Below are 24,172 nucleotides of genomic sequence, written 5' to 3'. Positions count from 1 at the left end.
GATCCCTGGTCAGGGAGCTAAGATTCCATAAGCCACACGTATTGTGGCTTTTTATTTAAAAAATACAACTTTTTTTTGGAGGGGAGCAGCCAAAACTTATTTTTTAATAAAATAATATAAAGTAAAATAATTGTGTCCAAAAAATTATATCATTCAATTGATCTGAGTTGTCCAGCTACAGAAATAGCAGTGTGCCAGAGGATTGTTTGGACTCGTGATACTTTAAAGATGCAATAAAATATCTATAGATCTGGGGGGAGAAATCACATTATGCAGTGAAAGTGAAAGTCGCTCAGTCATGTCTGACTTTTTGTGACCCCATGGACTATATAGTCCATGGAATTCTCTAGGCCAGAATACTGGAGTGGGTAGCCTTCCCCTTCTCCAGGCGATCTTCCCAACCCAGGGATGGAACCCAGGTCTCCCGCATGGCAGGCAGATTCTCTACCAGCTAAGCCACCAGGGAAGCCCCACAGTATTCAGCGGGGCCTCAGATGAAAAGTAGAGGTTTCCCTCTCTTCCCATGTATGTTCACCCCTTGAAGTAATTTCTGGCAAATAGGAGAAAATGCACACCCACCCCCAATAGGTGTACCTCCCAGAGAGAAGACATTCTGGGCTTTTCCTTCCATGTTTCCACTTTTCTTTTTTCTTTTAATACCCATTATATATATATATATATATATATATATATATATATAATTAGGTTACATCTAATTTGGGGGGTTCTTATAATAATGCTGCAAGTAAAATAATCATTAAAATAAAAAGTAAAAGACATATTAGGGCTTCCGTGGTGACTCAGTGGTAAAGAAACCGCCTGCTAATGCAGGAGACAAGAGTTCGATCCCTGATCCAGGAAGATCCCACATGTCGCGTGGCAACTAAGCCCATGTGCCACAACTGCTAAGCTTGTGCTCTAGAGCCTGGGAGCCACAAGTACTGAAGCCCGTGTGCCCTAGAGCCTATGCTTTGAAACAAGAGAAGCCACCACAGTGAGAAGCCCTGGAACTGCAGCTAGAGGGTAGCCCCCACGTGCCGCAACTAGAGAGAGCAACGAAGACCCAGCACAGCCAAAACTAACTAAATAAAAATAAACATTAAAAGAAAAAAAAAAGAATCCAGGTTCCTTTTTAGAATATATATATATTTAAAAAATAGTGCTATCTCGTATATCCACTTACATAAATGTAGGCACACACTTCAGATCACTTGGTCAGACGACACCCTCGCTTTCTAGAGGAAACCAGTCCGAGGGGTGACCTACCTGGCTGGGCACTGACAGTGCCAGGCTTGCCATCACCCCGCCTGCTCCAGGCAGGGACACTGACTGCTTTCATCCGGGTCTTTCCTGGCTAATGTTCCAGCATTGGTGGCAGCTTCTTCATCTTACAATGTCGCCCACATTCAGGGAGCAGGTGAGGAGGGGGAGGGGAAACTTGGTGTTCTGACTGCCACCTCATTTCTCTCTTTTTCAGACCTTTTGCAGAAATCTGTAATGACGCCAAGGTGCCAGGTAAGTCAGAGGCTGAAGAGGCCACCCTTCTGCTTCTCGGGGACCAGACACAGCTGAGCCAGGGGGCACGAGATAGAGGAAAGTGTAGTCGTCCTGCCTGGAACTTCCCCAGGGAGCCTGAGACCTTCTGCAAGGCCAGTATCCCCAGAAGGCCCCAGGAAGCCTGCAGATGCCCTTCAGAGAGGCCCTGCCATGGAGAGCTGAGCCTGGCAGATCAGCTAGAGAGAAGGAGGGACAGGCAGGAGCCAGCAGGAGGGGGCGTCAGGTAGGATGGGGAAGTCACCTGAGGTGGGGAGAGGGGGTGACCTATGCCCTGCAGGGGTGAGGCATGTGGGCGCTGCCCAAGACTGGCTGGGCCCCTGGACTCTGCCTGCATTTTCAGGGCAACACCTGCAGTAGACCCTAGTCTTCTAGAACCTTTCGGGGTCCTGGAACCTGGGAAACTCTCGGATTCTGATCAAGCAGGTGTGTCACAGGACTCGAGAGGCTGGAGCCCCAGGGATTGGGAGGTGCACCTCTGGTTAAGAAACACTGATTTACAGGGAATTCCCCAGCAGTCCAGTGGTTAGGACTTTGCACTCTCACTACTGAGGGTCCAGGTTCAATCCCTGGTTGGGGAACTAAGATCTCCCAGGCCGCTTGCCACGGCCAAACAACAACAACAACACTGATCTAGTCCCACCTCTCATGGTACAGTTGGGAAACTGAGGCCCGGCGGGGGGCGGGGGGGGAGGGGGGGGTGGGAAGGGACTTAGCAAGGCCACACAGTGAGCTGGCGGCCTCCTCAAGCCTGGTGTGCTGACCATCCATCTGAACCACAGGCCACGATGGACTGTAGGCCCCAACATGGCTGTTCAGTGGGGACAGTGACAGGATTCAATGAGGCTACCCCACCCCAGCCTGAGACGTAAGGTCCTAACTCCAAATGGTCAGGGTTCCCCTGGAATGCCACAGCCTTCTAGCATGTGCTGATGCCAAGGGCATGGCATGGGATAGGGAGGTGACTAGGTTTGGGAGCTGCTCCCAAGTCAGAGGCAAACATGCAGAAGGCCCCATGGAGGCCTCCGGGAGGAGAGTTTGAGACAAATTATCAGAGACTTACAGGCTTCCCTGGTGGCTCAGACAGGAAAAAAAATCCGCCTGCCGATGCAGGAGACCTGGGTTCAATCCCTGGGCCTGGAAGATCCCCTGGAGAAGGGAATGGCTACCCACTCCAGTATTCTTGCCTAGAGAATCCCCATGGACGGAGAAGCCTGGTAGGCTGCAGTCAATGGGATCGCAAAGAATCAGACATGACTGAGCAGCAACTAACACTTTCATTTTATCAGAGACATATCCACCACCCCCCACCATGGCCACCTTTAGGGTCTTACAGTGACCCCCACAGTGGCCACTGCCCGGGGTGAGCACTTCTGAGTTGTCTGCACATGGAGCCTCCTGCAAAAATCCCTCCTCCCTGGCTCATAGCCTGGGTTCCTTCTGCCTCCACAGTCTTCTATTTCCCAGGATCTCCACTCATACTGCATCCAGACCCCAGCCTCTGGCTTTGCTTCACCAGCTAGATAGTTGCCCTCCCAGGCCCAGCACGCCCTTATCTGTGTCATTAAGACCTTTCCGTGGGCTGTGTCAATAAGCTGTATCCCCTCAGTCAAGCCCAAATCTCCACTTACGCAGCACACAGCTGCAAATATTTGAGGGGAGCCACACCGTGAAGGGAGATCTTAGTTCCCTGACCAGGGGTGGAACTTGTAGCTCCTGTAGTGGAAGCATAGAGTCCTGACACTGAACCACCAGGGAAGTTCCCAATACACAGCTGCAAATCTTAATTTTTTTAAATTTTTGGCTGCACTAGGCCTTCATTGCTATGGGCGGGCTTTCCCTAGTTGTGGCGAGCAGGGGCTCCGCTTGGTTGCGGTGCGAGGGCTCCTCATCACGGTGGCTTCTTTTGTTGGGGAGCACAGGCTCTAGGGCGTTCGGGCTTCAGTAGTTGGATACACGGGCTTCGTTGCCCCTCAGCATGTGGAATCTTCCCGGACCAGGGATCGAACCCGTGTCCCCTGCATTGTCAGGTGGATTCTTAACCCCTGGCCCATCAGGGAAGTCCCCCACACATAACTGCAAATCTTTTTGCTAAGTCTTTCATAATCACATGAACTGGATTCAGTAACAGCGCAACCCTTGCTGGTCCTGCTCTGCGCTGGGCTTAGTACTGGGTTCCTTCATACTGTTAGTCTCCTTTGAGTCTTATATCATACAGCTTCCAAACCCTTTTGGCTCAGAGAGGTTCATCATTTTCCCAGGGTCACACAGCTAGTAAGTGGCAGCTGTGGAGTTTGAACTTTGGGCTTCTGGCTCTAAACCAGGCTTTCTCTCCACTGGGACACTGCCTGTCCACCAATGCCTGTGACCTGTCGTTTGTCACAGCATTGTCAGATCTGGGTCATCACACGTCGGCGGTAACAGTAGCAACCATACTGATAGCAGTTCTTAGTTGCTGAGTATTTACTGGGGACCAGGTACATTATCTCGTGAGACGCTCCCAGCAAACCTGCAGAATCTCACTCACATTCTACCTGTGACAAAACTGAAGGTACAAGGCCATTAAGTGACTCTCCCTGAGACCCAAGGCTGTATGGCTCTGAGTCTGGGAGTTCTTCGGAGCCTGGGACTTTGGACTCTACCTGGTCCGGGAAGGGTATAAGGAAACCCTGGGCCTGAGCTGAGCCTGCTGGGGAAGCCTCACTGGAGGAGGAGGCCATAGTGTCAGCAAAGCAGACAGTGAGCGGGAGGAGGAGGGTGGGCAAGTCGGGTGTGGGGGCTGCTCAGGGAAGGCGGCTGCGGAGATGGGCCTCAGCCACTGGGGGATCAGGAGCCTTGAGTTTTGAGCAGAGGACTTCAAACCGGCGAATAAGGCCTTTTCCAAGGAAGGGTCAGGAAGCCAAGACACAGTGGCCCTGGCACCCGGCATCAGCAACCCTTTCTCCCACCAGCCAAAGACAGCAGCATTCCCAAGCGCAAGAGAAAGCGGGTCTCCGAAGGGAACTCCGTCTCCTCCTCCTCCTCCTCGTCTTCCTCTTCCTCCTCCTCTAACCCGGAGTCGTTAGCATCCACCAACCAGATCTCGCTCGTGGTAAAGTTGCGCAGAACAGGACCTGACCACTCTTCCCTCTGGCTTTCAGCCGGCACTCGGGCAGGGTCGTCTACGCTGGGGTGTGGGTCCAGGGTGCGGGGAGACGCCAGGTGCTGAGCAGGGTCTGCAGACTCTTCTGCCTGCCCCACCCATGAGCTAGTCCACCTCTCCTCTCATCAGGTGCTCACAGGCACCTGGGGGAAGGAATTCACAGGCCCACTATGCAGATGGGCAAGCTGAGGCCTCAGAGTGGGAAGGGACTTGACACCTCCTCCCACTCGATAGGACCTTGAGCAGACTCCCGGGTTCCCAGGACAGTTGGATGCTAGACTAATCTCTGTGCTCACATCACATGCTGTGAGCCACAGGGCTGTGAGGCATGGGTGTTACCCACAGTACTTAGATGAGGAAAACCTGGGACAGAAGCACATTAACTCTGCAGCCTCACGCTGGTCAGTGGTGGATGGACACCCCACCTCCAGATCACCACCTGCTCTGTCACATGGCTCCTCTCGAGAGGAGAGCCTCATTAAAGGCACAATTCAAGGGTTCTTTCTGATTTCAATGGGGAGAATATCGGAAGCCAGTTGAAAACTTTAGGGTTTGTTTATGCTCGGACCCCTTCCTGAAAAGCACAGAAGTTCAGGCTTTGCCTCTGTCCCTGCCAGGGTGCTCACAGAGGGTCCCTCAACCCTCCCGCCACCCAGAGAGACAGGAAGGCTTGCTCTGGAGCCTGAGGCCTGGAGGGGGCTGAGTTTATGGGGCTCAGGCCACCTGTTCTGAGCAATCCCCAATTTCTTCCCCACGTCTGCCCAGACGGTTGGTCCCTGGGACACAGGTGGGAACAGATCAGAAAGCTCCAGCCCTGGCCCCACGGTCACTGGTGAACCGTGAGATCTTAAGTCACAGCCCCCTCTCTGGGCCTCCCACAGCTTCAAAATAAATAGCATCCAAGGAAGTCCTTCAGAAAGCGTCCCGGGGGGCTCTCGGAGTCACCTGGAGTCCTAACCCAGGCTGTCTGTCCCCCCTCTCTCTAGCAATGGCCAATGTACATGGTGGACTATGCCGGCCTGAACGTGCAACTCCCGGGACCTCTGAATTACTAGACCTCAGTGCTGAATCAGGACCTCACTCAGAAAGACTAAAGGAAATGTAATTTATGTACAAAGTGTATATTCGAATATGTATCGATGCCTTTTAGTTTTTCCAATGATTTTTACACTATATTCCTGCCGCCAAGGCCTTTTTAAATAAGTAAAAAAAAAAAAAAAGAAAAAAAAAAGCATTGACTGTTCCTAACTGTTACTTGTTCTCTTTTGGAATTTGTGGCTGCAGCTGCCGTCCCTGGAATGAGGTCAGGAAGTTTGGCTCAGCTGGTCTGCCCAGGCCTTCCGTCTTTGCCAAGAACAGAGGCCACGGCCCTGACCACAGGGCCCTGGGTACAGGCTTCATTCATTTTGCTGCTGCTGGGGTCACATGACCTCAGGACGCAGTACCAGAAGAAGGTGAAGTGCAGGGCCAATCCCCTGGCCTCAGGGAGCGTGCAGTGTGGTGGAGGGTCGTCTTGTCCTGGGCCCAATAACAGGTGCCGTCAAGAAGGTCAGATATGATAAGCAGACATGGAATCTCCATAGCTGGAGGGAAGACGTCTTGGAGACGGGGCCTTTGGGTTGGGCCTGGAGAGGTGACATGGCTTTTGGTTTGTTTTTTATTTTTTGGCCACGCTGTGCAGCACGTAGGATCTTAGTTCCCAGACCAGGGATTGAACCTGCACCCCTTGCTTTGAAAGCATGGAGTCTCAACCACATACTGCTCGGGAAGTCCCTGAGGCAGGTTTTGGCTACCGTGTACGTGCTCTGTCTCTCAGTCGTGTCTGACTCTTTTCAACCCCATGGGCTGTAGCCCACCAGGTGCCTCTGTCTGTGGAATCTTCCAAGCAAGAATACTGGAGTGGGTTGCCATTTCCTATTCCAAGGGAACCCTCCAACTTAAGGATCAAACCCATGTCTCCTGCATTTGCAGGCAGATTCTTTACAGCTGAACCACCTGGGAAACCCCAGGTTTTTGCTAGAGCTCAGGGTATTTAAGCAGAATGGTGGGTCACAGCTACTGGTCAGAAAGACCAGTTTGGTGACAGGTGGAAAAGTGAAGGAAGTGATGAGACTGGACTTCAGAAAGGCAAGTCAAAGGGTCTGGCTTGCCATACTGGCCACTCCTTCAGTCCTGATGGGGAAGCCGGGGCAGGACAGGACGCCCTGGAAGCACACGGCAGGGTGCCTTTACCTAGCAGACTCAAGAAACGGTCCTTGAAGCACACTATTGTTCAGTTGCTCAGTCGTGTCCAACTCTGCGACCCCACGGACTACAGCCTGCCAGGATTCCCAGTCCTTCACAATCTCCCAGAGCTTGCTCAAACTCACGTCCATTGAGTGAGTGATGCCATCCAACCACCTCGACCTCAGTCGTCCCCTTCTCCTCCTGCCTTCAATTTTTCCAGCATCAGGGTCTTAGGAGTTGGCAGGACAAAGCAGGGAGGGCTGGGGCTGGACACAGTCGTGGGGGAGAGCCACATGTGCAAAGGCAGGGAGACTAGACTGAGAACCTGGGCATTCTAGGGACGAGAAGGAGTCGCTGGAGCAGGGGAAGGGTGGCTGGAAGTGAGATGGAAAGGTAGGCAAGGGTAGTCCACAGGCTGTGCCCTGCATGTGGTACTAGATGAGGGGTGAACCCGGGCAGAAATGCAGCGTGAGCGCTGCTGGCCCAGCCTGGTGCTCAGCAGCCACACTGTATCCTTTTCCCCCTGGTCCTAGTGGAAGACCTTGTGGGCTGGGCAGAGGTGAGGAGGGATGCTGGTGAGAGCCACAGCACGGAGTGCCAGGGGAGAACCAAGACCAGGTCTGCATTTTGGAAGGGCCTGGCTTCCCCCGCAGGGAGAGAAGCCAGAGTCCACATGGGAGGCTCTTGCTGTTGTTCCAGACAGAGCTGGTGGGGGTTTGGGCCAGGTGAAGAATAACAAGGAGGTCAGCCAACAGGACTTGGAGGTCAATTAGACGCCAGTGCTGGGGCATGGAGGGGTCAGGGTGGACTGCAGCGTCCGGCCAGGGTCCAGCAGGAAGCCTACGATGCGGAGGAACTGAGTCCTGAGTCAGCTAAGTACACAATCCAAACAGGCCAGGAGCTCCTGCCAGCCCTCTGGGTCAGCCAGTGCCCAGAGCTGAGAGGCAAGGTCCTGTCCCAGCCTTCCAGACACTCTTCCTCCTGGAAGGACACAAGAAGCAGGAACCACAAGCTTGGCATGCCCCCACCCAGACTTTTCCTCTCTCTGCCACATTCCAGTGGCCCCAGGACCCGCCGGCGCCCTCCACTCCATCTTCAGTTCCCTGGCTTTGAGCCCAGTCTGCCTTTAATCTCCAAGATCAGGGGAGGAGTGACCCCCTACCAATGACCACCCACCGCCCTCAAGGCATCAACTGCCTAGGAGATCAAGGACCGCATAGTAACTGCCACCTTGCAGTCAGACCCTCTCTCCTGGCACTCAGCCTTCCTCCATCTAATCCTGTCTCTCCCGGCATTAAAAAGCCCCCACTGAGTTCCCTCCCCTGCAGCATTCATTGCCAACTTCCCGGCCCTCCCTGTCTGTCCCCCTCTTCTGCCTCCCACCCCACCGATCTGTGCCCTTTTCTTCTCCACGGCAGCCATCGGGCAGTGAGGGCGCCTCCAGCCTGGCCACTAGCCTGCGTCCCTGCAGCCCGGCGGGCCCGAGGCTCGGGCCCACCTGGCGCCCCAGCCGCCGGGCTGGCGCCTCCCGGTTGTCTAGACCGGTCCGGGCCGCCCCGCCCCCGCGCTCAGATCTGCGGCCAGAGCCGGAAGTGGCTCCTGCCCGGGGCGGGCGGGGCTCTGCGTGCTCCAGACGGTGCAGCCGGCGGCTGCGCGGAGAGGCGGGGAGCCCCGGGGCAGGGCGCTGGAACCCCGAAAGGCCGGACTCTCCGCCTTTGTCATCTTTCGGACGCATGCAAATAGGCGGGTTGGTGCAACGAACCTTCGTGCCTGGGTGCCAGGCTTCATTGCAGAAATAAAGGGGATCCCCCTTCCCAAGTCAAAGCTTTTGAACCAAGAGGTGATCTGTATGCGTTTTCCTTCCCGTCCCAGGGGCTCGGGGCTTTGGGAGGTGTGTCCGGGCTGAGTACCGAGGATGTGCTTAGGGGCCTCTGGCCGCCTCCCCTCCACCCTCTACCCCGCCTGCTTGCTTGGTCCACAGTGTGCCCACCCCGCCCCTCCCCTCCCCCCCCAGATCTGCCAGCAGGCCCTGCTTTCCACAAGAGAGCCCAGATGCTGTTTATGCAACCTCCCCAGAATCTCAGTGTACTGTACTTTTTTAAAGTGATTTGATTCAAAGCGCTCATTCTTTAATTAAACTTCATTTAGCTGCCATCTGTCTGGGTTCAAAATTGGCTTCGTGTTTTGCAACTCTAAATGAGAATTGTTATTGAATGTGTAAACACATGCACCAAAAAAAAAAAAAAAATCACAAAACACTTTCAAAAGTAATAAATGAGGAATGTGCAGAAGCAACGTTAGGAGCTGCATCTTAAACGTTCTAATTGCTGGGGAATGTATTCTGGTGGGTACATAATCATGTTATATACAAATCTTTGTATAGAAATCTGGTATCAATGAAAAGATCAAGATTATGGAAAATGCCGGAATTATATCAGACTGAAAACAGTAATAAAGCAATCATCATCGGAGCAGGGACAAAGCCAGGGTGAGGCTGGAGGGGGGAAGGGCAGCAGTTCGATATACCTGCTCCCCTGCAGGGAGCTTCCCTCACCTGCCTGGCTGCCCCCCTTCTACTGAAAAGAGGAAGGTGAGCCCGAGCTCTGCTGGCAGGGGCTTCACAACAGCCCTTCCAGATACTTCTTTAAATAAGGAGCCAGGGGACTTCCCTGGTGGTCCAGTGGATAAAACTCCAGGTTCCCAATGCAGGGGGCCTGGGTTTGATCCCTGGTCAGGGAACTAACAGCCTGCCTGCTGCAATTACCGAGCAGCCAAAATACATTAAAAAAAAAAAAAAAAAAAAAGTCCAAGTTTTATTGAGGGTTGTCTACTGACCTCCAAAGTAGAGCGTCTCCTCCCTCCCACCTGGCCCCAGCAGAGAAGAAGAAAGAAAAGATGGACCATAGCACCTCTTTGAAGCCTTGTGTTAGTGGCTCGATAAGAGGTCAGTGCTCTTTGGGGGAAATGGTCTTCAGGATTTCTCAATGAGGAAACTGAAGCATGAAAACAGGGAAGGAGCGGGGCTAGAGGCTGATGTTTCTGGGTAATCGAGGTTGGAGGATGCAGGAGTGGAAAGGTAGGTAGTAGTTGAGATGTGGATTAAAGCAGACCCCAGCATCCCCAAGACTCTCTTAGGCTGATTTGTCCTCTGTGCCCCCTTGATCTTATCTCCCCAGCACCACCTTTCTATCACAAAGCAGCCTCTCTCTTCCTTCCCAACTCACGTAGCTGTGCCTTCCCGTTTTACCTATCACTGAAATGTCCCCTCCTTTGGGGCCTCTCCAGACCACCTAGTCTAAATCAGATACTCTCTACTTCATAAGTTTTACATTTCGTCTCCTTTAAAAAAAAAAAAAGGAAAACAAAAAACATGCATTATGATTCTTCTCTTAATTTGTTTTTGGCTGCACCTCACTGCTTGCAGGATCTCAGTTCCCCCACCAGGGATCGAACCTGCGCCCTCAGCATGGAGTCCTAACCACTGGACCACAAGGAAATTCCTTTTTTGTAACTCTAAATCCTCCTTCCTAGTGAATCCAGTAAGCTTGCCGCCACCACCCTCCCCCAAGTCCGTCTCGGGGGAACCATGACAGGTGCCTCTGCCCATTTTTCCACCATGAAAGCCTGCTTGCTTGAATTCTGGTCAAGTGTTTGGACTCCAGAAGCCCGCTGTTTCAACATCCGTGTCCCTGAAACACCCACTTAAGATGCAGGAAATGGGAGCCAGGATAAACACTCGGTGCTACAAGAGGTACCAAAAACATTCCACCTGGCTTACACTCTTGCAGATAATAATAAAATAACCACTCTGTGCTAACCATCTACAATGTCAGAGCCATTAGGTAAGACCTTTTGTGTGCAATGCTAATCCTCGCAGCCCTGCAAAGTAAATATTCCTTCTTCCTCTTCCAGATGAAGAATTTGAGGTTCACAGAAGATCAAGGGCTATTATCTGGGGTTACACAACTAGGAAAAATTGAGCACTGACCCAGGATTCAAAACTAAGCCTGGCTGACTCAGAGAATTCAGGCCACCAAGCACTGCCCCAGGGTGGGTCCTACATGGAGCTGACCCTCCCCAACTCCGGACAGAAAAGCAGTGGGCAATTCTTCCTTGTTTGATGAAGAACAGAAGTACATTTAAAAAGGGGTGGGGGGAAGTGGCTACCAGCCAGTTCAAGGCTTGCCCAGGAAAGTTGCTAAGACACTCTTCTCAGTCCACAGGAAAGGGACATGAGCAGGAGGCACAGCTGGAAGGACTAGAGAAAACACAACACACACACTCACACGTCTACACTTCACACGCAGGCTCATACACATATTTTTAAAACTGTTAATTAGACGTGTTGTCACAATCCCCAATTATAGCCGAGTCCTTGGCTCACAGATGTTGGGATTGGCATCTGAGAAAGTGCCGCAGAGAGGAACCTTCCTCAACCACAGCTCTGAACACTCCCTCCCGCGCTGCCCCGGGAGGAAATCCTTCGGCCTCGCTCTGGCATCTGGGACCCAGCCCCCTACAGCTCCTTCTGTATGTCCCAGTGTGCCTTGGGCTCCAGCCAAACCATGTCCTCGCTGTTCTCAGAACATTCTAGAGGCTCACATACCTCCACGCCTCTGCCCCAGCTTTCAGCCTGGCTGGCCCGCCCCCTTTGCTTTGCTTGACAAGGGTCTGCCCCACTCTGTGATGCAGCAGGAAGGTCCTCTTCTTGTGCAGCCTCCCCAGGCAGTCCCGGCCCAGCAGGCGCTCTCAGAAGACACCACACAATGTGCTATTGTCCCCTGGGGGTGGAAAAAAAAGTTTATTGAACACACAGCCTGAAACAGTAGCTCCTAACATCTCCTAAATGCACATGTGCGCTCAGTCGCTTTAGTCGTGTCTGACTTTGTGTCCAGTAGCGGAGATTGAGATGATTAGATAGCATCACTGACTCAATGGACATGAATTTATGCAAACTGCAGGAGATAGTGAAGGACAGAAGAGTCTGGCGTGCTGCAGTCCCTAGGGTCACAAAGAGTCAGACGCGACTTGCCAACTGAACAATAGCAATCCCGTCTAAGTCCATCCACGTTGTAGAAAATAGGAGGATTTCATTCTTTTTGTGGCTGATAATCCATTGTGTGTGCATCTATATTTATATATTTTCTCATATAGGTTATTACAGAATATTGATAGCATGATAGCAGAACATTGATATAGATAGGAACCTGGCATGCTACAGTCCATGGGGTTGGAAAGAGTCAGACATGACTTAATGACTGAACAACAATTTATTGATTTGGCTGTGCCAGGCCTTAGCTGTGGCACATAGGATCTTTTAGTTGCGGAGCAGGGCAAACTCTTGGAGAAGGAAAGAGTGTCAGAGACCTCCCTCCCCCTCAAAATGAGGCTAGAGTTCCCTGTGCTATCCAGCAGGTCCTTGTTAGTTATCTATTTTCTATACAGTACTGTGTATATGTGTCTTGTTTTTTGTGTTTTGGGAGTCTTTTTCGCAGTACTGCTCAGCTTGTGGAATCATCTCCCTGACCAAGGCTTGAACCCAAGCCCTCCACAGTGAGAGTGAAGTGAAGTGAAATGATAGTTGCACAGTCATGTTTGACTCATTGGGACCCCATGGATTGTAGCCTGCCATTTCCTTCTCCAGTGTCTTCCCAACCCAGGGACTGAACCTGGGTCTTCCGCATTGCAGGCAGATTCTTTACTATCTGAGCCACCAGGGAAGCCCCACAGTGAGAGTGAGGAGTCCTAACCATTGGCCTGCCAAGGGATTCCCTGAAATGCACTCTTCTTTTTTGGGGGGGTGGGGGGGGTGACACCATGAGGCATGTGGGATCTTAGTTCCATGACCAGGGATTGAACGCATGCCCCCTGCATTGGAAGGCAAAATCTTGACCACTGGACTGCCAGGCAAGTCCCCGGTAGTATATATATGTTAATGCCAATTTTCTAAAGATTTTGAGATCTGTGACTCTGTTTCCATTTTAGAAAAGAAGTTCATTGGTATCATTTTTATTAGATTCTATATTTAAGTGATATCATATGATGTTTGTCTTTCTCTGTCTTACTTCCTCTGTCGTTTTTGTTTTTTTGGCCTGCACCCTCGTGGCTTATAGGATTTTAATTTCCCAACCAGAGACTGAACCTGGACCCTCAGCATGGAGTTCTAACCTCTGGACCACCAGGAATTCCCCCTCTGCCCATTTTTTAATCAGATTGTTTACTTTTGCTATTAACTTTTGAGTTCTTTATACATTTTGGATGTGTGCTGTATGTGTTAAGTCACTCAGTCGTGTCTGATTCTTTGCAACCTTATAGAGTGTAGCCTGCCAGGCTCCTCTGTCCATGGAATTTTCCAGGGAAGAATCCTGGAGTGGGTTGCCATTTCCTCCTCCAGGGGATCTTCCCAACCCTGCGATCAAATCGGAATCTCTTATGTCTCTTGCATTGGCAGGTGGAGGATTCTTTACCACTAGTACCACATTAACCCCTTATCAACTGTATGATTTGCAACTCGTTTCTCCCATTTGATAGGTTGTTGAAGCCTCATTTTGAGGGGGAGGGAGGTCTCTGACACTCTTTCCTTCTCCAAGAGCTTGCCCCACTCAGCGACTAAAATATCCTATGTGCCACAGCTAAGGCCTGGCACAGCCAAATCAATAAATAAATTGTTGTTCAGTCATTAAGTCGTGTCTGACTCTTTCCAACCCCATGGACTGTAACATGCCAGGTTCCTCTGTCCTCCACTCTCTCCCAGAGTTTGCACAGATTCATGTCCATTGAGACAGTGATGTCATCTAACCATCTCATCCTCGGATTAAAAAACAACAACAGCCAACATGTAACTACAAGACCAGAGCTGTGAAGGAAATGAACAAGATACAAGGAACCAAGGCTGAAGTTGGCCAGGGAAGAGTCAAGGATGAAACTGAGCCCTTAAAGGTCAGTAGGAGTCAGCCAAGCAAAGAGCAGAAGGCAGGCAAAAGCCTCAAGAGAGAGGGAGCAGGGCATGGGGCCCTGGGGAGGCGAGTGGGGAGGACGCAGGCTGCTTTCTGTGGAGGTGGGGTGAAGGATGGGTGAAGGGGAGAGAGCGTGAGATGGGGCTGGTGGGGCAAGACTTCATCCACAGTGCCCTGGCTGCCACCAAATAGTTTTATTTCGTCAGGGGAGCAATACCATCCAATTGATGCTTTTTAAAAACTCACTCTGGTTGCTGTGTGGAGAATCTAAAGAACTCCAACAACTCAAAAGAAAATACATATGACCCAACTGAAAAATGGGCAGAAGACTTAGGTGTCTATTTCTCCAAAGAAGATATGCAAATGGCCCATCAAGTCATCAAAAGCTGCTCAACATCATTACTCATTCAGTTCAGTTCAGTTCAGTCGCTCAGTCGTGTCCGGACTCTTTGAGACCTCATGAATCGCAGCACGCCAGGCCTCCCTGTCCATCACCAACTCCCGGAGTTCACTCAAACTCAGGTCCATTGAGTCGGTGATGTCATCCAGCCATCTCCTCCTCTGTCGTCCCCTTCTCCTCCTGCCCCCAATCCCTCCTAGCATCAGAGTCTTTTCCAATGAGTCAACTCTTCACATGAGGTGGCCAAACTACTGGAGTTTCAGCTTTAGCATCATTCCTTCCAGAGAACACCCAGGACTGATTTCCTTTAGAATGGACTGGTTGGATCTCCTTGCAGTCCTAGGGACTCTCAAGAGTCCTCTCCAACACCACAGTTCAAAAGCATCAATTCTTCGGCGCTCAGCCTTCTTCACATTAATCATTAGGGAAATGCAAATTAAAACCACAATGAGGTACCACCTTCTAGCTGTGTTCGTCACTCAGTCGTGACGAACCCCATGGACTTTAGCTCTCCAGGCTTCTCTGTCCATGGAATTTTCCAGGCAAGAATACCAGAGTGGGTTACCATTCCCTTCTCTAGGGAATCTTCCCGACCCAGGGATTGAACCCAGGTCTCCTGCATTTCAAGTAGATTCTTGATCTGTGAGCCAAAGAAGACTATTATAAAAAATAAAACAGAAGATAGCACGGGTTGATGAGGATGTGGAGAAATCGGAATCTTCATTGCTGGTGGGAATGTGAAATGGTGAAGGTTCTGTGGGTTTCTCAAAAAGTTAAACATAGAATTATCATGCAACCAGTGGGATATTGCTATATGAGAAGAAATATATATTTTGGCTTTAATCTGTTTTCCCAGTATCAGCTCCTAAAACCCTTGGGATTTCCTGATGAAACAACAAAATGTCTTTTGTAGTTCATGACAAGCCCTTGAAACATATGTTATGTTAATGAGGTGACTTTTGGACCGCCCCTAAGGAAGGGGGCTGGTTGGCAGGTGAACAGACTTTAGACTGGATTTGACTATCCACCAGTAGCCAATGATTTCATCAGTCTCGCTTACGTAATGGAGTTATCATAAAAATCTCTACGGTACAGGTTCAGAGAGCTTCCAAGTGGATGAACCAGAATGCCTCCACATGCCAGGAGGTTAGCACACCTCAAACTCCACTGGGACAGAAGTCCCTGCGCTCTGGACCCTTCTGGATCTGGCCCTATGTACCCCATCATCTGGGCTTCCCAGGTGGCGCTAGTGGTAAAGAACCCGCCTGCCGATGCAAGAGACATAAGAGACGCGGGTTCGATCCCTGGGTTGAGAAGATCCCCTAGAGGAGGAAATGACAACCCATTCCAGTATTCTTGCCTGAAGAATCCCATGGACAGAGGAGCCTGGTGGGTTACAGTCCATGGGATCGCAAAGAGTTGTATATGACTGAGCGACAGACACACAAAAGACCATTTTTCCTACCATCCATCCATCCTGGGAAAAACATGTAATATTGACCATACCATCCTCAGCTTGCCATCAAAGATTCCCTGGCCCAAACCCAGGTGATCAGAAGCCCATAGACACTATAGGTGGGTGTCTGGGAGACTCAAGCTTGTGTTGATCCAACCCAATCCTGCAAGTCCCTCCAGAGCATCTTGAAACTCCCTCATTGTAAAGAAAAAGTACCTGGCGAGAGGGCTTTTTGCTGGTGATGGCGGTGCCAGTGCTAAGTACTCTAAATGCCACAGTAGGTGATGCTGCCAAGAGGCAGCCCCTGTAGATCACTGAGTGGCCACGGGCACCAGTAAAAGAATGGTTCAGGGCCCAGTGGGAGCTGAATAACTCTCTATCTGGAGGAGGGAAGAGGAAATTCTATCTCCTTGGATCATGGGGATCCTTTTTCATTTTTAAAAAAAAATTTTTGGCCACACTTTACAGCATGTGGGATCTTAGTCTCCCAAAAAGGGATCGAACTCTCACTCCCTGCATTGGAAGCACAAAGTCTTAACTCCTGGACCACCATGGAAGTCCCAGGATCCTTTTTCGTTTCTCTATCCTACACATACCAACTGCTGGCCAGCTGCTCAAAGGTCCAGGAGTCACGCTTCTCTCCCAAGCCTGAGTCTGACACACGTAAGGGTTTCTTGGGACCACTGGGATGAATAAATGGGTGCTTGAGGCCACAGACAGCATGTTGGGAGTCAGGCAGGGCCACCCCCTGCCCAGGGTGACCCACAGGAAGTTGGTGGCTGAGTCATGATTGAACCTGGGCGCCCACTCCCAGTCTGGGCCTCTCTCTGTATCTCGGGGGTGCCCCCGCACCGAGAAGAGGTCTCTCCACCCTCAGACCCTGAGCAGTGGCAGCTGTTGTCAGACACTACTCTCTCCACCAGATGTTTTTTTTTCTTTTCTTTTGTTCTCTTTCTGAGAAATCTGATTTGAACACTGAAAGCCAGAGGCATCTCATCCTAAGATTTAGCAAATTAAAATTTGGGGTGCTCCGTTAAATGTGACTTTCAGATCAACACCCAATCATCCTTTAGTCTATGTATATCTTGTGCAATATTTGAGATAGAACTTATACTAAAAATAATTATTTGTTGTTGATCTGAAATTCAAATTCCTGTATTTTTCTGGCAACCTTACCTTGGCAGCCAGACTCTGTTAATCTGCAAGGAGAAGGTGGTCTTTGAGCTGGGGGAGATGGAGGAAGAAGCAGAGCTCAGTTCAGACAGGCTCAGTTCAGCTCCCCCGCTACCCATGGCTGAGCCTAGCAAGCCCCCATCAAGCTGAGCTGTTGATGAACAGCTCTGAACAATCCCAGAGGCTCTCCGCTTGCTCCCAGCCTGTCTGCGTTTCTCAGAAGCAATCCAGACACCTGCTGCAAGATGAGGAAGTTGTTCAGACAGCCAGAGAGGACAGGAAGCCCCTGGCTGCCACAGAGAGGAAATTGGAGCCAGGAGGAAGCACTGGGGGAGGCGGGGCCAGGACAGAACCCCTGTGGCCCACACCCCCACCCCTCGGTGCCACAGGGTGGGAAGTGTGAAGGCTCCAGAAATTGAAGACTCACTGGAAAGCCATAGATCAGCGGCATGATTTTGTCTGTGATTTGGTCTGGACACCTGGATCCTGTGTGCCGCAGCCCTTCTCAGCTGCAGGTACGGTGGGATCCAGCTGCAAGTCAAGCCCCACCCCACCCCCAGAGCCGGAGAGGTAACTGAGCCCTGCTCCTGAAAGCCAGGATCACTTGGGAACCCGGGGCCAGTGCTACATTCCACCAGCCCTGCTAGGTCACAGGACAAGGCTCCTGCTGTGCATCCCCTGGCCCCAGCTTCCCTCGGCCATGCCCCTCGGGGCAATTAAGCCTTTGCACCACAACTACTGAGCCTGCGCTCTACAGCCCTCGGCATGCAGCTACTGAAACTCTTGAGCCTAGAGCCTGTGCTCTGTAATAAGAGAAGCCACTCCAATGAGAAGCTCGTGCAGGGCAATGAAGAGTAGCCCCTGCTCACCACAACTAGAAAGCCCTCTCACAGCAAAGAAGACCCTAAATGCACAAATAAAGGGGGGAATTTGGACACAGAAACTGACAAGCACTAGGGAAGACAATATGAAGAGATACAGGGAGAATGCCACATGAAAGCAAAGGAATTCTAAAGACCACTGATAAACCACTGGAAGCCAAGGAAGAGAGACCTAGAAGAGGTGTTCCCTCCCACCCTTAGAAGGAACCACCCCTGCTGGTACCTTGATCTTGGACTTCTAGCCTCCAAAACTATGAGACAATACATTTCTGACGTTTTTATTTTCAGTTTATGGTACTTTATCCTGACGGCCCAAGGAGGTTAATGCAATAACTAAGAGGGACTTCCCTGGTGGTCCAGTGGTTAAGACGTCGCCTTCCAATGCAGCGGATGTGAGTTTGAGCCACGGTTGGGGAGCTGGGATCCCATACGCCTCGTGGTCAAAAAACCAAAACGTAAAACAGAAACAGTATGGTAACAAACTCAATAAAGATCTTTTTAACTGAATTTGAATAAAGACTCAATGATAGACATCCAAACATTTATATTTATATATTAAATATATATATTTGTATTTACGTATATATACTACTATTTCATTGAACTTATAAAGTGAAAGAATGTGTTAGTTGCTCAGTCGTGTACGACTCTTTGTGACCCTATGGACTGTAGCCCGACAGGCTCCATGGAACTTTCCAGGCAAGAATACTGGAGTGGGTAGCCATTCCCTTCTCCAGGGGATCTTCCTTGACTCAGGGATCAAACGCAGGACTCCTGCATTGCAGGCAGTGTCTTTACTGTCTGAGCCACCAGTGATTCATATACAACATTTTTTAAAAAAAGAAAGAGAAAAAAAAACTAAGAGGGGAAAATGGACATATTGGGGGGCAGCCAGGGGTGTCTGTAGCTCAGGATCTGGAAAGGAAACTTCAGTTCCCACGTTGGGCTTCTGACCTAGATGCGTTACCATCGTGGGCACAGATTCAGTTCTGGGCTACATGTTTTCTGTTGACTACTTTGGTGCCCAAGGCGGCCTGGAGCCTGGTGTAACGTGTACGTGTTAGAACTGGACTTGGAGAGTGGAGCTGGAACATGCCAGGGCAGGGGCGAGAGAGCTCTGGTCCCAGCACACACACACGCTCTGTCAGAGATCACTACTGGGACAGTATTTGCGTGGAAAATGAGCTTTTAAGCATCTCGGTTTGTGTATGCCTGCATTCACTAAACACAACTGATTGACTCACTTTGTTCTAAATGGAGGAATCAGGTGAAAAAGGCCCGTCCTAGGGAGAGACAGACCTGCTCATGGGCTATTACCACGTGGACAGTACGGTCGTCCCTGGTGGTCCAGGGGTTGAGATGCTGTGCTTCCAATGCAGCCGCCTGGGTTTGATCCCTTGTTGGGGAACTAAGATCCCACATGCAGCACGGTGCAGCCAAAATTCAAAAAACAAATCTGGACAGTGGTGAGAAGTTGCTATATAACACAGGGAGCCCAGCCTGGTGGTCTGTGATGACCTAGAGGGGGGAGATGAGGGGAGGGGAGGGAGGTTCAAGAGGAAGGAGATATATGTATGATTATGGCTGATCGGTGTTGTTGTATGGCAGAAACCAACACAAACATTGTAAAGTGATTTCCCTCTGATTAAAAAATAAATTAAAAAAAAAATGTGGACAGTAGCAATGAGAGGTCACACTTCCAGAGGGTTGCCTCTGTGCCAGGCCCTACTCTAAGCACCCAATAGATACTAGCTCATTGAAAGCTTATAATAACCCTTTGAGGTAAGACTATTATTATCTCCCCTTTGCGTCAGAGAAAACTTGCTCAAGGCTATAAAGCTAGTAATAGGCAAAGCCAGCATTAGAACTCGGAGTGGGAACTCCCAGCTCTCACACTATTCATTCTCTCCACAAAACTATTACAGTAAAAGGAAGAATAATAAGACGCTATAACAGTAAATACGGTAAGAGTAAATAATGACCCTAAGAGTGGGCACAGTTTCCTGCAGAAACAAAGAGGGAAACATGACCCACTCTGCCCGGATGGGCTGAAGGATGTTTCCAGGAAGGAGCATCTCTTAGTGGAGCTTTGAAAAAAGAATCCACCTGAACCCAGTGGTGGGAAGGTCATTTCATGTGTGTACGAGACCAGGCAGGTGTGAAGGGGTTGGCCATGTTTAGCTAGCATTGGTCTCCTTGTTCCAGAAGTGTTCTTAAAATATTAAAGATGAAGGGCTTGAGGGAGCACAGTTCATCATTAGATCCTCTCTGCTCATTTCAATTGCAATTGAAATCATGTTTCTTTATTTTAAAAGTAACTATTTAAATTTTTAAATTAAACTTTCTTTCATTTAAAATGTTTTGAAAATAAGTATTGTTACTTAATAGCTAATCCCTTTGATTCTATGACATGCTAACCATTCTTGAAGTGACCTCCAAGGATATAAAAGCTTCAGGAACAGTCTTGGAGATCCAGGGGTTAGGGCTTTGCCTTCTAATGCAGGGATTACAGGTCCATTCCTGTTGGGGTGGGGGGTGAGGGGGTGAGGGGGTGAGGGGGTGGGGTCCCTCCGCAGACACCTCGTGGCCAAAAAAGACCAAAACATAAAACAGAAAGAATATTATAACAAATTCAACGAAGACTTTAAAAATGGTCCACATCAAAAAAACTCTTTAAAAATAATAAGAAGAAATAAAAATAACAAAAAAATAAATAAATAAAAGTTTCAGTTTGCAGATCAAAGATTTCCAGAGGTTTTGGTCCCAGTAGTGGTGACTAGAAGATCCTGGAAGACAGCAAACGTGGATTCTCCACTGAACTGGAAGTTTATCAAAATTTTCCATGAGGTGGCAGCAGTTCTTCAAGTAGTTGCAGAAAATAATCTCGCTTGAAATTTTTAAAAACATTTTTACCAATGAAGTGCTCTCTTTCCTGTGCTTGAATCTTGCCTGTCTTGAAATAAAATCCGTGATTTACGAGTCCTTTGATTTAAAAAATGGAAACTGTTTTCAAGTGTCGCTGCTCTTCTCTTGACAGTATTTTTTCCCAAGGAACACAAATTGAGGTTCTCCTCTCTTTCAAGGTCATTTCCAAAGTGTCTAACAAAAGATGCAAAATTTCAATTCCCACCACAGCTACTGCAAAGCAGTATTTAATTTTAGCCCTGCCAAACAACGTGAAGCGGGCGGTAAGTGATTTTGGCATCTGGAAGTGTTTCATGCTTCAAGACCGACCAACTGTGTCCCTTACTTTTCTCTCTCAGGATGGCTGCCCTCTTAATTCCTAGTTTCTCGGCAATTACACTGATCTCAATTTACACGTAAGAGAAAGAATAAGAAAAAGAACCAAGCTGGCTGAATTGCAGCAGAGAACAAAAGGTAGAATGGATGGGCCCTTACAGAAGAGAATTGTTTCAGTCTCAGAACAAAGGGACAGATGGATGAAGCCAGTCTGAGCCCGGGCTCCGCCCCTTGCCAGCTGGGCCCCTCACCTGATCTCTCTAAACCAGCTTTATTCAACCACAAACATAATGACAACGATATCTATTCACAGGATTGTAGAGAGCCAAGCGGAGTTGTTGTTGTTTAGTCACTAAGTGGTGTCGGACTCTTTGTGACCCCATGGACTGTAGCCCGCTAAGCTCCTCTGTCCATGAGATCTCCCAGGCAAGATTACTGGAGTGGGTTGCCATTTCCTTCCCCAGGGGATCTGCCTGACCCAGGGATCAAACCCGTGTCGCCTGCATTGCAAGCAGATTCTTTGCTGCAGGGTCACCAGGGAAGCCTCCGAAGCAGAGAACATCCTTGAAAACACTTTAAATGCTTCATGTGCTATAAATGTTAGCTGGACTTAGAGCAGCCATTTACCAGGTCACTAAAATATTTTTACCCACTGGCTTTCTTTAATCTGTGGGACTCCCATCCAGGACAGACAATGGAAGTAAAACCAAAGTCATCACCCTCCTGTCAATCAATTCTTGGCTGGTTTTCCTCCCTGGCTGCACATCAGAGTCACCAGGGAGCCCTCACCCCAGCCCGGGGCAATGGACACAGTCCTTTTGGGGTGGGGTGTGGACTTGAAGCAGCCACTTCATAAACCTCTGAATGTCCTTGACGGGACTTGGCCTTACCCCGAGTGGCCACGTGGTTTCCTTGCTGGGGACACTGCCAGCCAAGAAACCAAAGCTTTTGCTTAAATGAATCTCTTAAACAGCTGCTTCGGATTCAACCTAACAGATCCCTTGGGGGCTAAAGCCGGCCTGACCTCACTGAGTTAAATGGACATCCTTTCATTCTAGTCTTAGAGCAGCATTTTAACTAGCACCTTTATAGAATTATTCAACATTGAAAGTGCAAATCTATGGCCTGTAATTTTAGAGATCTTTAATTTAATATAATTATAGGGACACTTCTGAAATTAATGTCCAAATAACCAAAGGCACTAGATGACTACCATGATACATTATTTCAACACCTTCCTCTATTCCTCATCTCTTCTTCAAAATGATGCATAGATTCAGAGCTTTTAACTAATTTTAAGTACTTCATTTATTGTGACCGGGTTTAGTAAGTCCCTTTAGTGAAAATATTAGCAGTTTTTGGTTAGTTTTAAGTCAGAGGCATTAATTAATAGAGTCATCAAATATAAATATTCCAGGAAATTCCCTGGCAGTCCAGTGAGTGGTTAAGACTCCACACTTCCAATGCAGGGGGTCCAGGTTCCATACGTAGTCAGGGAACTAAGATCCTACATGCTGCACAGCATGACCAAAAAAAAAAAAACTCCAGAAATGTTGTCCATACTATCTGATCAAGATTAATTTGCTATATTACCTTTCTCTGGAATGTATCTGCATACATTTGAATAGAACTCATTATTTTTCAAAATAAGTCCTAAAGTAAACAACAACAACAACACTATTCTGTAATAAAACAAAAAGCTTCATATAACTTCCCAGGATTAACAGCAAATGAAAAAAGGCCTTCTTGTAAAATGTGGTCCTGAAATGTCCTGGTAGACAATAAATGTGCATTGAACATCCCCTCTTCAGAATCAACAGTGTGTTGCAGCCTTGGAAACCAAGGAAAGGCAGCAACTTGTGGCCAAAAGCAAAACTGAGGCTGCTGGGGTCCAGGTACTTCTCTGTTACAGGCCACACATCCACTGGGATGCAGCCTCACTGCGTGTCTGAGGCGCCTTGTATCATCCTAACCACATCCTTGGCCCAGCCTCACTACTTCTTCTTTCATTTCTTACTTCAAATATAGTTGATGTACTCTAATGTTTTAGATGTGTGTATGTCCTCAGTTGCTCAATCCAGGTCTTTGAGACCACATGGACTGTAGCCCGCCAGGCTCCTCTGGTCCATGGGAATTCTCCAGGCAAGAATACTAGAGTGGGTTGCCATTTCCTTTTCCAGGGGGTCTTCCTAACCCAGCGATCGAACCTGCATCTCGCATGTCTCCTGCACTGGCAGGTGAGTCCCTGGGAAGCCCAGTTTCAGGTGTACTTCACAGTAATTCAGCATTTGCATACAGCACAAAGTGATCACCACGATAAGTCTGGAAACAGACTTAGTCTGCAGACAACGTCTGCCCCTTTGTAATAACAAGGTTATTACAATATTATTGACTATATCCCTTATGCTATTTTCCATCCCTGTGGCGGATTCACTTTATAACTGGAGGCTCATAACTCTTAATTCCCTTCACCAGTTTCACTCCCTCTCCCCCCAGCATCCTAACTTCTTCATACTCTGTGCCTACAAAGTGCTTATTTTTGACAACTATCCCCACACATAAAGTCATGCTCTGTGAGACTTACAAAGCCATAAAACAGTCACAATCTTCTGCAGATAAAGTAAATTTAAAAAACTTTTATTGTTGGTTTCCAACGTTGCATTAATTTCTGCTGTACAGCAAAGTGATTCAGTTATATGTAGATATATTTTTTCATATTCTTTTCTATTATGCTTTATTACAGGATGTTGAATACAGTTCCCTGTGCTATACAATAGGACCTTGTGGTTTATCCATCCTATATATAATAGCTTGTACCTGCTAATCCCAAACTCCCAATCCTTCTCTTCCTTACCCCCTACAAACTGTTTCAATTGTGGTCAAGTGAACATAACATGAGACATGCCCTCATAACCATTTTTAAGTGTACAGTTCAGTAGTGTTAAGTATATTCATGGTCTTGTGCAACCCAGCTCCAGAGCTCTTTCCATCTTGCAAAACTGAAACCCATCCAACAACCCCTCTTCCCCCCTGCCCACTTCTCAGCCCCTGGCAACCACCATTCTATTTTCTGTCTCTGTGAATGCGACTACTCTAAGTACTGCATACAAGTGGAATCATACAGTATTTGTCTTTTTTGTGCAA

General features: G+C 49.0%; 1 protein-coding gene across 9 annotated transcripts in view; it reads left to right on the top strand.

Moving 5' to 3' along the window:
- The window catches only part of GTF2IRD1 (GTF2I repeat domain containing 1), a 120,939-nt gene extending 112,193 nt beyond the window's left edge, over positions 1 to 8,746 (top strand). For 7 of the 9 annotated variants that reach the window (XM_070780016.1, XM_070780012.1, XM_070780014.1 and 4 more), the window contains 3 exons: positions 1,478 to 1,515; positions 4,506 to 4,645; positions 5,683 to 8,746. In XM_070780016.1, the coding sequence (XP_070636117.1) occupies positions 1,478 to 1,515; positions 4,506 to 4,619 (152 nt within the window). In that variant the 3' untranslated portion in view covers positions 4,620 to 4,645; positions 5,683 to 8,746. The remainder of the gene's footprint in view (positions 1 to 1,477; positions 1,516 to 4,505; positions 4,646 to 5,682) is intronic. The other 2 variants (XM_070780017.1, XM_070780013.1) reach the window with 1 other exon arrangement.
- The last annotated feature ends 15,426 nt before the right edge of the window (positions 8,747 to 24,172 follow it).

The sequence above is a fragment of the Bos indicus genome, chromosome 25, assembly GCF_029378745.1.
Source record: "Bos indicus isolate NIAB-ARS_2022 breed Sahiwal x Tharparkar chromosome 25, NIAB-ARS_B.indTharparkar_mat_pri_1.0, whole genome shotgun sequence".
NCBI classification, from domain to species: domain Eukaryota; kingdom Metazoa; phylum Chordata; class Mammalia; order Artiodactyla; family Bovidae; genus Bos; species Bos indicus.
The sequence above is the reverse complement of the archived record's forward strand: the minus strand, read 5'-3'. Positions and strand labels throughout refer to the sequence as shown.